The sequence below is a fragment of the Myotis yumanensis genome, unplaced genomic scaffold (assembly GCF_028538775.1).
Source record: "Myotis yumanensis isolate MYYU_CA2020_CCGP unplaced genomic scaffold, mMyoYum1.0.hap1 SCAF_4, whole genome shotgun sequence".
NCBI classification, from domain to species: domain Eukaryota; kingdom Metazoa; phylum Chordata; class Mammalia; order Chiroptera; family Vespertilionidae; genus Myotis; species Myotis yumanensis.
The window spans coordinates 101,684,308-101,699,411 of NW_027223755.1; the positions used below are offsets into that span (position 1 = coordinate 101,684,308).

At 52.8% G+C, this 15,104-nt stretch overlaps 1 protein-coding gene and 1 long non-coding RNA gene across 7 annotated transcripts; one reads left to right on the forward strand and one right to left on the reverse strand.

Moving 5' to 3' along the window:
• Positions 1-147: 147 nt before the first annotated feature.
• Positions 148-7,979, forward strand: LOC139008289 (uncharacterized). Its single transcript, XR_011471132.1, has 2 exons — positions 148-244; positions 7,575-7,979. It is a non-coding gene; the product is annotated as an uncharacterized lncRNA (long non-coding RNA).
• A 286-nt stretch (positions 7,980-8,265) lies between these two features.
• On the reverse strand, positions 8,266-14,452 carry RAB26 (RAB26, member RAS oncogene family). Of its 6 annotated transcripts, none has more exons than XM_070413245.1 (9): positions 14,113-14,452; positions 12,917-13,027; positions 10,310-10,351; positions 10,159-10,225; positions 9,970-10,022; positions 9,549-9,614; positions 9,409-9,465; positions 9,229-9,305; positions 8,266-9,121 (listed from the first exon to the last, which is right to left on the reverse strand). In XM_070413245.1, exons 1-9 carry the CDS (start codon positions 14,305-14,307, stop codon positions 9,019-9,021), a joined length of 771 nt encoding a protein of 256 aa, XP_070269346.1. In that variant the 5' UTR covers positions 14,308-14,452; the 3' UTR covers positions 8,266-9,018. The 6 variants fall into 6 exon arrangements, with proteins under 6 accessions (XP_070269346.1, XP_070269348.1, XP_070269347.1 ...); XM_070413247.1 differs by having other exon boundaries at positions 9,229-9,315; XM_070413246.1 differs by having other exon boundaries at positions 9,229-9,318.
• Positions 14,453-15,104: the final 652 nt, after the last annotated feature.

Sequence of the window (15,104 nt, forward strand, 5' to 3'; positions counted from 1 at the left end):
CCGCCATTTTTGCCTGTAAGGCCAAAAAAGGATTTTGTGTGCCTTTTGCCCTAGGGGGGCGTCATGAGGTGTTGTTTTTAATGGTTTTTAAAATTTTTTTATTTTTATTTTTAAAAAAATATATTTTATTGATTTTTTACAGAGAGGAAGGGAGAAGGATAGAGAGTCAGAAACATCGATGAGAGAGAAACACCGATCAGCTGCCTCCTGCACACTCTCCACTGGCGATGTGCCCGCAACCCAGGTACATGCCCTTGACTGGAATCGAACCTGGGACCTTTCAGTCTGCAGGCTGACGCTCCATCCACTGAGCCAAACCGGTTTCAGCTAATGTTTTTATTGATGTTAGAGAGAGATAGATCACCAATGAGAGAAACATTGATCTGTTGCCTCCTGCACGCCCCCACACTGGGGATTGAGCCCACTCCCTAACTCCATGTCCCACCTCTTCCAGGTCAAAAAACAACTAGGATCTTCTCTGGCCCCACAACATTCACAAAATAATTTTGAAATCTTAACTTCCACTCCTGAAGAAAAAGGGGTCTGGCTGGCAGCTCAGGCACATGCCGATGGTCTCCATTGGTGAGATGACCAGCAGCTGGTCAGAGAGGATGCAGTTCCCTAAAAAGCGTCCTAAGTGAGAATTCCAAGTAGAATCCCCAGGCCTCCGTCTCCGAGCCCACATGGTAACATGCCTCCTACCAGGGCTCCAAAAGACTGCCCACAAGGCAGTCAATTATGAAACATTTCAAAGACATTGCCCAAGGCCAGAGGAAAATTCTGCCCTTTTTCTCTCCTAACAGAGAAAATTTACCGCCCTACATCCCACTTCTAGGGAAGGACTAATTTCTAAACAGGAATTCCATCTCAATCTGTACCAAACATCAGATGCAAATTACAGAAATTATAGGACGGTCCTCAAACCCCACAAAAGGACCTTTTAACCCTTTGCGGTCCAATTTTATTTTTGGAATTCAAACAGTCTGGTCCAAATTCATTGACGGGATTGAATGTTTAACTGGTTTGCGGTGTCTCAGCCTCCACGTTGTACTGAAAAGGGTTAAATATAGCCTTTAAGGTTTTAACAACTGGGATAAGGAGGCCAGAGTACAGAAACAAGAGATCAGGCTATCAGGGCTCTTATGGGAATAAGCCTCTCAGGGTCAAAAGTCCCAAGACATTCAGATGCAACAAGGAAGGACATTGGGCTAAGGCCACACCCTCCCTGGAGCTCTGTCCCTGCCAGAGGCAGGGCTATATCCCCTCCTCCGGGACATTCAGACCATTTACCAAGCATCCTAGGCTTGGCCAGAGAAGACTGGGGCCCTAGGGTAGCAGGTAAACCAATCTTTTGATAGTCTGCCCTACTGGAATTTACAGACCCTGCTTATCTCAAGTCTATTGTGGGAGTTGGCCTGCTTTCTAAACCCCTAGCCACCCCTTTAAGTTGTCTCCAATAAGGAATTCCCTTTAGTCCTTCCTAATTTCCCCAAGTGCTCAACCCCCATTCTCCGCTGAGACATTTCGTCAACCTCCCACTCCCTGCCTTCCTAATTAACCCAAAGTATGGCATACCTCAACCCTTCCATTGGCTGACATCACAGCCAGATTTAAATAAAGCGAAAAAATATCTACATTTTCCTGTCAACATTTCCTATCCCTAGAGAACAGAAAGGGCCTCCAGCCTGTCATAAATGTCCTAAAACCTAATAGCCCCGCCAACTCCCCATACAATACCCCATTGTACTCCTCAAGAAACCAGATAGCCCCTTCCACCTAGTTCAGAATCTTTGGGTCATCAAGCTGTCCTCCCGCACATCCCATGGTACCCAACACCTCTCACTTCATGGTCCTGGACCTGAAGTATGCCTTCTTTGCCATCCCTTTACACCCAGACTCAGAATCTCTGCCTTCACTTGGGCTGATCCCACAACCCAATAATCCTGTCAGCTCTCATGGTGGACTGTCCTTCCCCAAGGCTTTTGAGGCAGCCCCCATCTTTTTGGACAGGCACTGGTGTCAGACCTTCCCAATCTCCATCTTGGCCCCAGTATTCTCCAATATGTAGACTACCTCCACCTCTGTAGCTCCTACTATATCTTCAGCCAACATACTACTACTCTCCTCAGTTACTTAGCAGAGAAAGGATACCAAGTCTCAAGATTCAACAGCCAGCCTCCCAGGTCCCTTACATGGGTTCTCACCACAACTCCCCAACACCGTGCCATCATCCTACATGGAAAGGAACTTGCTGCCTCCCTTTCTCCCTCAAAACAAGACCTCCCCTTGGGACTTGCAGGGTACTTCCACATTTGGATCCCCAATTTCAGTGTCCGCACGCCTTACGTCAGACACCAAGAGGTCCATTGATAGAACCTTTAAATCCCACCACTAATGGCCCATATTTCAAAAGACTTCAACAAGCTTTCATTTTGGCTTCTCTCTCTCAGACCTCTCCAAACCTTTCAACTAATGAAAACTAAATGCCAAACACAACCCTGCCGCTCTTACCCATTCCTAACAGATCTCACATTCATGCAGAGAAATTCTTGACTTCAAAATCCCCCACTTCTCAAATATGGATAAGCCTTTATCTAATACTAATTGCACTTGGTTTATTGATGGTAGCTCCTGTTCCCAACGCTGTAGTATCACTCGATGGACTTGTTGAGTCAGAGTCTCTTCCCCAAGGAACTCCCTCCCAGAAGACAACTGACTGCCCTAACTCTGGTCACGGATAAGACCGTCCATGTATACACTGATTACAGATATGCCTTTCACATCATACACTCTCACGCCTCAAATCTGGGAAGAAGGGATTCTTTTTAAAAATATATTTTTATTAATTTTTTTACAGAGAGGAAGGGAGAGGGATAGTTGGAAACATCCCGATCAGCTGCTTCCTACATGCCCTCTACTGGGGATCAAGCTCACAACCAAGGTACATGCCCTTGACCGGCATCAAACCCCCGTGGGCTGTCTCACTATCCACTGAGCTAAACCAGTTAGGGCGGGATTTTTTTTTTTAATCCTCACCTGAGGATATTTTTCCATTGATTTTTTAGAGAGGGAAAGACAGAAATATTAATGTAAGACACATCAATTGGTTGCCTCCTACACATGCCTGGAGTAGGGCCTGGGCCAGGGAGGAGCCTGCAACCAAGGTACATGCCCTTGACCTCAGGACCCTTTGGTGCATAGGCCGATGCTCTATCCCAGGGGTCTTCAAACTACGGCCCGCGGGCCACATGCAAATACAAATATTGTATTTGTTCCCGTTTTGTTTTTTTTAACCTCAAAATAAGATATGTGCAGTGTGCATAGGAATTTGTTCATAGTTTTTTTTAAAACTATAGTCCGGCCCTCCAACGGTCTGAGGGACAGTGAACTGGCCCCCTGTTTAAAAAGTTTGAGGACCCCTGCTCTATCCACTGTGCCAAATTGGCTAAAGCAGAAAGGGGAATCTTAACCACCAACAACTCCCCCATAACCAATGCCCCCTTAATCCTCAATCTCCTACAGGAAGCAGACCTTCCTAAGGCAGCAGCAGCCATACACTGTGGGCAATGATCCCGTAATACAGGGCAATAACTGGGCGGACCAGGAAGAACAGTGGCCCAAAGAAAACCCTCCTCTCAGCTCCTAGCTATTTATAACCACAATACACACCTGGGGAACTTGAGTCCCTCCTTGTTCTCGGAGCCACCCAGGAAAACCCTTAGATAAGACTTCAGGGCGCATATGTCCTCCGCCAGGGACAAGCTCACCATATATTATGGGCCATTTATGACTCCTTACACATAGCATACAGACCACTTGTACAGCTTTTAAGACCTCTTATTACATGTCCTGACCTAGCTTCCTTATTACAAGATATCACCAAAACTTGCTCTGTCTGTTGTACAGTATCTCCACAAGGACACATTAGATCTCCTTCCACACTCACCAGGCCAGGGGCCAGATTCCTGGATAAGACAGGCGAGATGATTTCACTCATATTCCCCCTATTAAAAGAAGAAAATATATTCTACCCCTGGTAGATACCTTTTCAGGCTGGTTAGAGGCATTCCCTACCACACCTGAGAAGTCATCTGAGCTTACACAAGCCCTCATACAACATGTCATTCCTTGATTTGGACTGCCCACCTCCTTACAGTCAGACAATGGACCTGCCTTTATATCCCAAATAACCCAAGAAATCTCTTCTATTCTGAATATCCAGTGGAACTTACATACCCCTTACTGAACCCAATCTTCAGACAAAGTAAAAAAGGCCAACTCCCTAATTAAATCCCATTTAATTTTTTTTTTAAATATATTTTATTGATTTTTTACAGAGAGGAAGGGAGAGGGATAGAGAGTTAGAAACATCGGTCAGCTGCCTCCTGCACACTCCCCACTGGGGATGTGCCCACAACCAAGGTACATGCCCTTGACTGGAATCGAACCTGGGACCCTTGAGTCCGCAGGCCGACGCTCTATCCGCTGAGCTAAACCAGTTAGGGCAAATCCCATTTAATTAAATTAAGTCTTGAGACTAAGGAACCTTGGACCTCCCTCTTACCCCTCACCCTCATGTGCATCCGAACAACTCCCTGGGCCCCATCCTTTCTCAGCCCCTTCGAATTTGTGTGGAAAGCCCTTCCTACTAGGAAATTTACCTTCCAAGGAAACCCCTTTAGGAGATTATATACCTACTAGAGGCCCGATGCACGAAATTCATGCAAGGAGGTTGGCCCTGGCAGCCCTGGCTTCGTCCAGAAGGTCATTTGGCTGTCCGGTCTAATTGGCATATTACGCTTTTATTATTATAGATAACCTCGTCAGGCAACTAATGAGTGCATACAGACCAGATTTTTCCACAGCCCTTTACGGGAGAGATCCCTCCCACTCTACAGACAGGGGACTGGGTCCTACTGAAGGAAATGCATCCATCAAATTACAGCCCCAATGGCAAGGCCTATATTAGGCCTATATCACTCCTATGGCCACTAAACTGCATGGCCACCCCACAGGGTTCCACTTTTCTAGGTTAAAACAGGTCCCCGGAACACCATCACCACAGAGCCCCCTGACATTGAAATCCCCAAGATACTACAACCACCAAGTCGGACCCACGAAACTTCAGCTCACCTGCATTCCAGAGGAAGAAGACAAATGAGTGAGCACCTTCCTAAGGCAGCACATGTCCCCTCTGTACAACCCTTGATACTTCTGAGCCCCCTGAAAGCCTACCACCTCTTCCCCAACAAATCCTCTCATCTTAGCCATGGCCCCTCTCCTTCATGTCTGGATTCTAACCTATGGGACTCTTATTTACAAGGAGACTTCAATTACCCATGGAACAAAATCTCTCCCTACCTGGATCCAGAAAACATCTTCATTTTCCCTTGGGGGAACCCAAGCCCTGGAAACTGGGACTAGCTCTCCTCCTTTTCCTCTGCCAACCCTGTTCTCCCACTCCCCTGAAAAACTTTCTTACCTCAATTCTCTTAACTGCACCCATTCTCTTCTAAACAAATTAAACCCAGCACTAGCTCAAGACTGTTGGCTTTGCCTGTCCTTTTCTTCTGTCTATATTGCTATCCCGGTACCACTCTTTAAGTGGAATCAGGCAAAGACCACTTTTACCTATAAAAAGGAAAAAGGAGCCATTTTTCTAGATAAAGCAAATACTCTCCTAGGCAACTATCCTACCAATCAGGCTTCTCTTCCGCACTTACATTCAAACCCTCGCGCCACTGTAGCTCCCACCTCCATACTTGTCACAGGCCCTGTCACCCTACACACCCCACTAATTGCCCAAATCCCTTTATGCTTTACAAGATCAGAGGGCAATACGTATATCAATAGGCCATCTTCCATCATCACCTTGCAACACCACAGTTACTCTAGTGAGGGGGAATATAAGGGGCAACTGGGGAGTGGGGGTTAGCCATCTGAATCTGTGCCAGTAACCAATATCCTCATGCACATTCTTGTCAGCCTATAATTAAGTCACTGCCCCTTCCTTAGGCAATAATCTGTTTTCCTAAATGCTCCCAGTTTACAAAGGCCATAAACCAAGAATTTAACACCTTAGCTAGAGGAGAGGTTACTGGCAGCACCCAGGCCAGGCCTTTGGGTGTACTCTCATTTCCCCCAACCGAACCCACAGAGGAACTGCAAAGCCCCCCAAAAGTCCGAAGCCTGGTCCATATTTGGGGAGACAAACCAAGGGAACAAATAGGAGAGACCCTCCACATTCGGCACTTGGGCTTTGGAGAGGGACTCCCCTGAGTCACCATACTTGTACATCTGCGAATAAAGAGTTTTTCCTGAACCTTCCGAGTACCCGTTGTTAATTTCTCAGTCGCCTGGTAAATTCTGAAACTAGAACTCCTGACAGGCCATTGATCCCAGTCGGTCAACTAGCAGGTCCCATCAGAGGTCAGTGGTCATTTCCTACAGCCGGTCTGCTTTACTGCCTACCCAGTCATCCAAGCCCAGGGCTCCAACTGCTCCTTTCTTTCCTTCTTGCTTTTTCCCTGGGTGACAAGCCATTCTAGCATTCCCGCCCACTTTCACTGCGCTAAAACCTCCACCACTCAGCTGTCACTCCTTATAGGCGGCACTTTGGCGACCACCCTTATGATTTGGAGCACAGAACCAGTACAACAAGGGAAATCCATTACATACCCTCTATCCACCTTTTTTCCTCTACATTTCTCAGTTTGCCCGATTTGGGATTTTTTTTCCCTCTGGGGGGATAATGGCTACATCTGCCTCCCAACTAATTGAACAGGAACTTGCACCCTTTCTTATCTCTCACCCAGTGTAGATATAGCTCCCAACAACCAGTCTTGGCCTGTTCCCATAACCCTTCACATTAGACATAAAAGGGCAATACAGATAGTCCCTTCCTAGTAACCCTTGGAATCACCTCAGGGGTCAGGACTGGCATAGGGGGGCTGACTACTGCTCTCTCATATTTCAAAACCCTATCCTAGGACTTACAAGACGGCTTAGCCCTGGCCGGTTTGGCTCAGTGGATAGAGCATCAGCCTACGGACTGAAGGGTCCGGGTTCGATTTTGGTCAAGGGCACATGCTCAGGTTGCGGGCTCCATCCCCAGTAGGAGGCATGCAGGAGGCAGCCAACCAATGATGCTCATCATGGATGTTTCTATCTCTCCCTCTCTGAAATCAATAAAAATGTATTAAAAAAAAAAAAGGAGGGCTCAGACGATATTGCTAAAAGTTTAGTTAAAATCCAAGACCAAACTGATTCCCTTGCAGCTATAACATTACAGAACAGACGAGGCTTAAATCTGCTGACAGCTGAGAAAGGTCTTTGTCTCTTCCTGGAAGAAAGCTGCTTTTACATTAACCAGTCAGGACTAGGCCGAGATGCAGCTCAGAAGTTGACAGAAATGGCCACCAAAATTAGAGAGCGTCAGTCCAACACATGGGACTCGGCTAAAAAATATAAATTGGTACACCTGACTGCTTCCTTTTATAGGCCCGTTAACATTCATATACCTTAGTCTTGTCTTTGGCCCTTGTATTCTGCACCACTTTTCTTTATTTCTCCAGGACCATTTCCAAGCTTTCACCAACCATCCATACGGAACCAGAACCTCACCCAGACAGGAGCAGACCAATACCTCACAGGGGCTGACTACCAAAATCTGTCCCATTATGTCTTTGGCACCCCCATCCAGCATGAAGCAGATACAGAAGAAACAACCTCTGCTCCCATTCCATAAACAAGATCTGGGCAAGCAGCGAACCAAACCTCCTCTAGAGCTTGTCCTTCCCTGCATGAGAACCGGCTTTAGACATCCTCCTTGACTAAATGCAGTAACTTTCCATCATACCCGCCCAGAAAAAACCCACCCAGGGTCCTGTAAAGGCCCTGACCGCTCATGGGTGATGCCATTTTGGGACTCAGCCCATCGGTTTGCAGATGCCTTAATAAACTTAACATTCTTTACTTCATCTGGCCTCATGCGTTCCTCCTCCAGCAATCTAACACTTACTACAGGATTAATTGGCCACTGAGAGCTTTCCCATTGGGTCTTGTGGAGGGAAGTTTACTGCCCAGATTACCACGTGCTCCTTGGAGAGCACTGAGGTTCCCAGCAGCCCTGCTCTGTTTTCTTTCGTGGGCATATTCTTGGATCTCAACCTGGTTATGAGGGAGTACCACCCTCTTAGTGTTGAAGTCAGGATCTGGGCTTTGCCGAGAGCTCTAAAAGGTGATTTCAACAGACGAGACAGGCACTCCAGAAAACACAACTTTATTTGCTAGGACTGAAAACAAAGGCTCTCTCTCAATAGGCTTGGAGAGTTTAGTGTAAGGTGTGGTGCACTATCAGCCCTCTCAGCTCGACCTCACCAAGTACAGGCCTCAGCTGTGTGAAGACGGTACCTTCGTCAGCAGGTGAGGGCTGGTGGTCCCAGTGTACCTGACATTTTTGTGATTTACCACATGCTATTCCTTGTATTACAAAGCCACAGTCTTGGCATCCTCCAAAGGGAACGTGAGAAAAGATCCTGTTGATTGAACCAGAGCCTCCTAGTGGGTGGGCCGGGAGCACGTGCCCCTGGTCCTTGGCACAAACGCATGTGATTCTCAGTGAAGTCCTCTGCCTGGGGCCTGGTCAGGAGTCCTGCCATTCTCTGCCTGGGCAGCAAGCATGTGCAGCTGAAGACATGGCTTTGTAAGGGGTTAGGAACTGCTGCCTAAAACTGAATATGTCCAGGAGGGGGCAGCAGAGAGCACCAAGTGCCCTGCACAGTGCATCCCTTCCTACAGTTGCTTTTCTGTGAAGGCCTTGGGGGTAAGGCTCTCAGGCAGCAGCAAGTGAAAGGGCTGCAGACCCGCTAGCTCTCTGGAGCCCATTTGTTAGGACTGAGGTTATATAGATTGCAACATAGACAGGGGAAGGGCTAGGCTCAGCCCGAGAGTCCCGGAAACCCTGGGATTGACCGCTGGGTGACAAGTAGAGGGCCCTGTCGACCAGCTTTTCCTGGTTCAGGGTCTGCAGCAGGAGGCCCTACGGCCCTCCCTCTTGACATAGTCGTGCAGCTGGAAGTGGAGCTCGCTGGTGCTCTTCATGGAGCGCTGCTTCAGCTCCCTGTGGGACAGGGGTGACCATGGAACAGGGTGGCCAGAACCCCCAACAAGGGGATTCAGAGCCTGGATCTGAATCTGGAGGTCTTCCTGGTGACTGCGAGGACTTACTTTGCTATGGCTGTGAAGGCCAAATCCACGTTGAGGCCCATCTTGGCACTGGTCTCCATGAAAGGCAGCCCATACTCCTGCAAATAGCTGCTGCCAGCCAGGTGGCAGCCTGGTGGGGACAACCCAGGCCCTACAGCCCCATGGGGGGCACCCCTAGCCACCCACCTCACCCAGACTCACCTTGGCCAGCTTCTCCCCATCCTCCCTCTTCACCACACGCTCCTGGGCAGAATCCACCTGACACAGGGATCTTGGTGAGAGCTGGCCTCGGGCTCACTGCCCTGTAGAGCCAGGGGGAGAGGATAGGCAGGGGTGCCCACCTTGTTCCCTAGCAGCATGAGCACCACGTCGTGCTGGGCATATTCTTGGATCTCGGTCAGCCAGGCCTGTCACGGGAGAGCTGAAACCAGACTGGAGGCTGGTGTTCTCCACACCCCTTGCCTCTCCAAGCCACACCCCACACAGTGCCTCTCTAACAGGAAAGGCCCAGAAATTTAGCCATGGGCCATGCTGAGATACCCCTGACAAGTATCCAAGATGGTTGGGCCACCTTCAGCTCATCCTCTAAACTTGGGCCACCAGGAGCCCAGAGGGGCCCTCCTTCCCGCTCCCTGCTGTCAGTAGGGTCCTCAGACCATCTACCTAAATGAGTTTGGAGTGGGACCAGGACCCATCATGGCCTCTCACACCACACACACACACACACACACACACTCACCACCCCAGAAGGAAGCCACTGACCTGGATGTTGTCAAAGGAAGCCTTGTTGGTGACATCATAGAGCAGTAGCAGTGCTGGGGGCAGAGGGCCAGTGAGGACACCTCCAGTCACCCACAACCCTCCTCTGAGCAGAAGCCTAGGGAACAGGGCACACACAGACACAGACCACAGCCCCAACTCCTTGGCCTGGGACACTGCCCATGAGCTCACCATGTGCATCACGATAGTAGGCATGGGTGACGCTGCGGAACCGCTCCTGGCCAGCTGTGTCCCAGATCTACAGTGACAGGTACAGGCCGGTGGTCAGGCCTGCCCAGTCCCTCCTGAGTGCCCTTAACTCACCCTCCCCCAGTTGCCTCACCTGCAGCTTCACCTTCATGCCGTCCACGTCCAGAACTTTGTTCTGAAACACAACCAGCCAACTCCAGTAATGGGCCCAGTGCCATGTTCTGGCAGGGGCCAAGGGGTGGGGGAGGGGAGAGGCAGGCAGTGCAGGACCAGGACTGAGCCTGAAGTTGATGTGCCCCTGAGTTGACTCTGCCCCCAACACCCACATGGTAACACTTCCCCTTGAACCCAAATCCTAGAGTCAACCCAGCTCTCCCTGGTGCCGTTGGTGAGCCCCTCCTGATAATTCATGCTCAGAGGGCACCAGGCCTCTCTCCTGCTCAGATGGCCATACTGATAGACTTGCAGGGTGTCTAATTCTGGGCCAGGTTGTCCTTCCTCTGCCCACCCTGCAGCCTGGCACCTGGCCCCACCAGCTCCACTGCCCCTTGCCACCACCCACCACAGTCAGTCACTGACTCCAGTTGCTCTGGCCCTCTCCCAGCACCTCTCAAGCCCAGTCCCTTCACCCTAGCCTGCCCTCTCCCTGGTACTCCCGATCAGCCTCACCCCACACACCTGTCCCCTACACGCTCCCCAGAGTGTAGACCCCAGCCCCCTCACCAAGGACTGGCGTCTCTCAGCTCTGCAGGTGCTGCTCCTTTTGCTTAAAGCCATTTGCGTGATATTGGAAGTCACCCACCGTGAGATTACAGGCCTATTACTAGTACTCTGTGCCTCAGTTTTCCCACCCCCAAATGGAGATACCAGGGCACCCATCACATAGCTGCTCCAATGGCTTTATGAGTTACTACGTGCAAAGCACTGAGAACTGTCTGGTCCAGACTGACAGCTAAGAGCATGTGTTCTAATATATTTAATTCAATGTATTTATTATTGATTTTAGAGAGGGAGGGAGGGAGGGAAACATCAATCCAGTTCCCTCCTATAAGTGCCCCAACTGAGCCTGGGCACATTTGTTCTAATTTAAAAGCTGCTCTATGCTGGTTTGGCTCAGTGGATAGAGCGTCGGACTGTGGACTGAAGGGTCAAGGGCACATGCCCGGGTTGTGGGCTCGATCCCCAGTTGGGAGGCTGCAGGAGGCAGCCGATCAATGAGTCTCATCATAGATGTTTCTCTCTCTCTCTCCCTTCCTCTCTGAAATCAATAAAAACATTTTTAAAAATAAAAATAAAAGCTGCTCTCCACATGGGGATGGCAGTTCTCCGAGGACAGGACCCAGTGCAGTAAACAGAGTGCAGAACTCTGCCTCGTACACAGTGGGTGCTCTCTATGTGTCGGCTGCCTGGCCATGCCCTCTAGTCAGCCCTAAAGGTTGGGGCCCAACCCTGGCTTCCATTTGCTGGGTGGGGATGAGGGGTGGCTGGAATGTCACTGTCTCCCTTTTCCCAAACTGCTGCTGTCAGGTGCTTCTGGGTCTCCAGGGAACCAAGCCCAGCCATCTGCCAGGCTGGGGAGGACACCCCGCCTTCCCTGACGCCTGGAACAGAGGTATGAACCAACTGCCTCACCTCCCTCACCACCTGCCCCAGAGCCAAGAGGAAGGTGAGAAGGGGGAAGTAGGGCCAGAACAGGCAAAGGACCACCTGCCCTGGGCCTAACACAGCCCCTTCTGACACCTCAACCTTTATACTTCCTCCCCGAGGACTTGAGGGGACCTTGTCCCCCTAAAGAGGGTAGAGAATGGCCCCCAGACTGGAGGGAACCCCCCTTTTGCTATCCCCAGAGTGGGCCTCCCTCCCAGCCTCAGAACAACTGGGTCTAATTAAAGGGTGAGAAAAATGCAAATTCAGGAATTGCAGAGAACACACCAGCACTTACGCAGCACCTCAGCACTGGCACGTGGAATTTAGACTGATAGGCAGAAGTGGAGCTCTGATGCTGGAGCCCTGCAAGCCGCAGACCCTGGTCCCCATCATTTCCTACTGACCCCATAAGCTGCCTGGGGCGCTGTCAGGGCTTTGGAGCCAAGAATCCAAGGGCACCCCCAGAAGAATCCCAGGACACAGCCCTCCTGCTAGCGGTGGTAAGGGGACTTTGGCAGGGGAGAGTAGCTGGGTAGGAACACTTCCCATGAGCCTCCTCACCCAAGAGCAGGGACCTCTGCCCTAAGCAATCCCTCGGTCTCTAGAGAATACCCTTTCCTCAGCTGCTAGATGGGGTGTGTGTTCAAGGGCCACAGCCACCTGTCTTGTAGGTCCTGGATGGCCTGCCTGGCACCTCAGCGCCCCCTTTGTACAGAGGGGCAGCAATGCTGGCCTTCCATGTGAACACGGACCTTGAATTCCCTCTGACAGCTCTGGGGGCACCCGTGACCACCTACCCAGGGGCACAGGTTAGAGCCCCAGGGTGTGCTGGCCCCAGGCACAGGGATGCCATTGCTTTGGTTAGATGGAGCCTCCGTCTGTCTCCAACACCCTGGGGTTTCCAGACGGCAGGCAGCTTGATGGTTATGGCATTCCACCTCACCCACCCTGACCCTGGGAGCCGGGGGTCCATCTAGGAGCTCCACCTCATGAGCCTGTAAGTGCCACAGGATCATGGAGAACCAGCTGCCAGGGGTGTTGTGAGAACTCAATGAGCTGGTGTTGGGGGCCCAGGACATCCATCTCCACTCACCCGAAAGTCGATGCCCACCGTGGAGATGAAGGTCCCCGCTAGGAAAGCCCCATCCTTGAATCGCACAAGCAGGCAGGTCTTCCCCACGCCTGAGTCCCCCACCAGCATGACCTGAGGTGAGCAGAGGGGCAGAGGTGTTAGGGCAGAGGGGACCAGGGTGCTCGCCCACTCAGAGGGGTGTCTAGTCTTCCCTGAGCTGGCCTTATCAGAGAGAGGCTGTGAGTGAGGGGCAGGAATGGAGAGAGGCATCCCAGGCCCACAGGTGGACCCCAGGACTTGGGTTTAGGACTGGGGCCGGGAGGCGGGGGGACACAGCAGCTATGATCCCAGCTGGCCTGCACCTCCAGCTTCTACCTACCTCTACAAGGTTCTGTCCCTTCTATCCCAGAAAGAGGCCCATCGCAATCAGTGGGGAGCGGGGCAGATGCCTCCATCCAGGGCCCTACCGGACCCCCACCCCTCGGCCCTGAACACCATGCTTGATCTGGAAGGGAGCATCTGGGGAGCAGAGCCTGGGGGTTGGTGGCTGGGGGCCTCCCAGGAGGCCTGTGGGGGCCTCTATGCCAGAGTTTCCAATCTGGACCAGACTCAGGAGGAATGTGCCACTTGAGGGTCAGATCTTGTCAGAAGGGGCCTAAGCCAGGTCTGTGGATAGGAAGGGGCAATCAGGCCTAACCCCTCCTCCACCTCTCCGATACCACCCCCCCCCACCCCCGCCAGGCCTGCTGCCAAAGGCCCCAAACCCAAAGATGGTCCTGTCACCCCCCCCACCCCTGTGCCACACACACACACACACACACACACACTTTCACAAGCTTCTACAGCTCGCGGGGGTGAGGGAAAGCAGCATATGGTAAATAATGAGATTGGGGCCCCAGCGGGGGAGGAGACGCTGGGGAGCGGGGAGAGAGCACCTGGATCGGACTTTCGCAGGACCCCTTATCCTGCCCCGCCATCTGGGGGTAGGGTGGGGGGCAGGCCTGTTGGGTATCCCAAACCCAGGTCTGACAGCTGAGTGTGTGTATGTGTGTGTGCGTGTTGCGCGCGCGCGATGCGCTGTGCCAGCCGCTCCAGCCAGCTCCGCGGCGAGGGATTCGCAGGGCCCTGCACCCCTGCCCCGCACAGCCTCCGGATCAGCTCCCGCCAGACACCACCTGCTGCCGCTCGCATGGGGGGTGGGGGTTTGCCCGGCTCACCTTGAAGGCGACATCGTAGAAATCGCCACCAGTGCCCAGCGAGGGCCGGCCGGGCTGCGGGGGCCCGTTGGGCGGCGCCTGGGGGCCGAGGCGCGCAGTCCCGGGGCACGCCGCCCGGGGCCCGTTGGCAGCGGGCAGCACGGAGGCAGTGGGCGCGCTGGCCCCCTTGCTCTTGGGAGTCTTCTTCCTGGACATGGCTTGCGGGTGGGCACTCAGCGCGCTCCCCCTGCAGGCGCCGCACACGCACGCTCGGCCGTCCTGCTCTCTGCTCCCGCGGAGCTCGACCCGAACCCGAGCCTGTCCCGTGGCGGCGGCCGGGGCATCCTGGGCGCGGGGCTGTCCACAGCCCCACCCCCGCCGCCCCACAGCCCCGCAGCCACTCAACCCCGGCCTCTCGTCGCTGCCACCAATGGCTGTGCGGAGGCGGGGCCATGCAAATGAGCCGGCCTCCCCGGAGGCGGAGTCAGGAGGACCCCCCCACCCCCCCCACCCCCACAGCACAGCCCGGAGGGAGCGGGTCTGTGCGCCCCTGCCTGGTGGGCAGCTCCGTGGCCGCCTCGTGGCCTGGGCGGAGGTATGGGGCAGTGGGCCTGGGTGAGGGAACACGCGGGGTCCTGTCGCTCCTCTGCGAACTGTGAGCCACTACTCCCTGCGCTGCCTTTTGCCCAGTGACACCCCCCGACACACACACCCCTCGCCCGACCATCTCCAGGCCTGGGACAAGGGGAATACTCTGAGGCAGTGGGCGCTGAGGCAGTGGGTCTGCATGGGGGGCGGGCACCCTGGGATTCTGCTTCTTCGCAGCCAGAGATGCCACCTGGCCTGTTGCAGAGCCCCCCTCTCTCCAGGGCAGGCGGGTCCAGGAAGCTCCAACACTTGGTCTCGGCAAACAAACGCCGCCGGTGTACCAAGGGCTGGGGCTCAGGTGACAGCTGGTTATCAGAGGCAGGACTTAGCGGCACCGCTGAGCTGGCAGGGCCCTCCCCCACAGC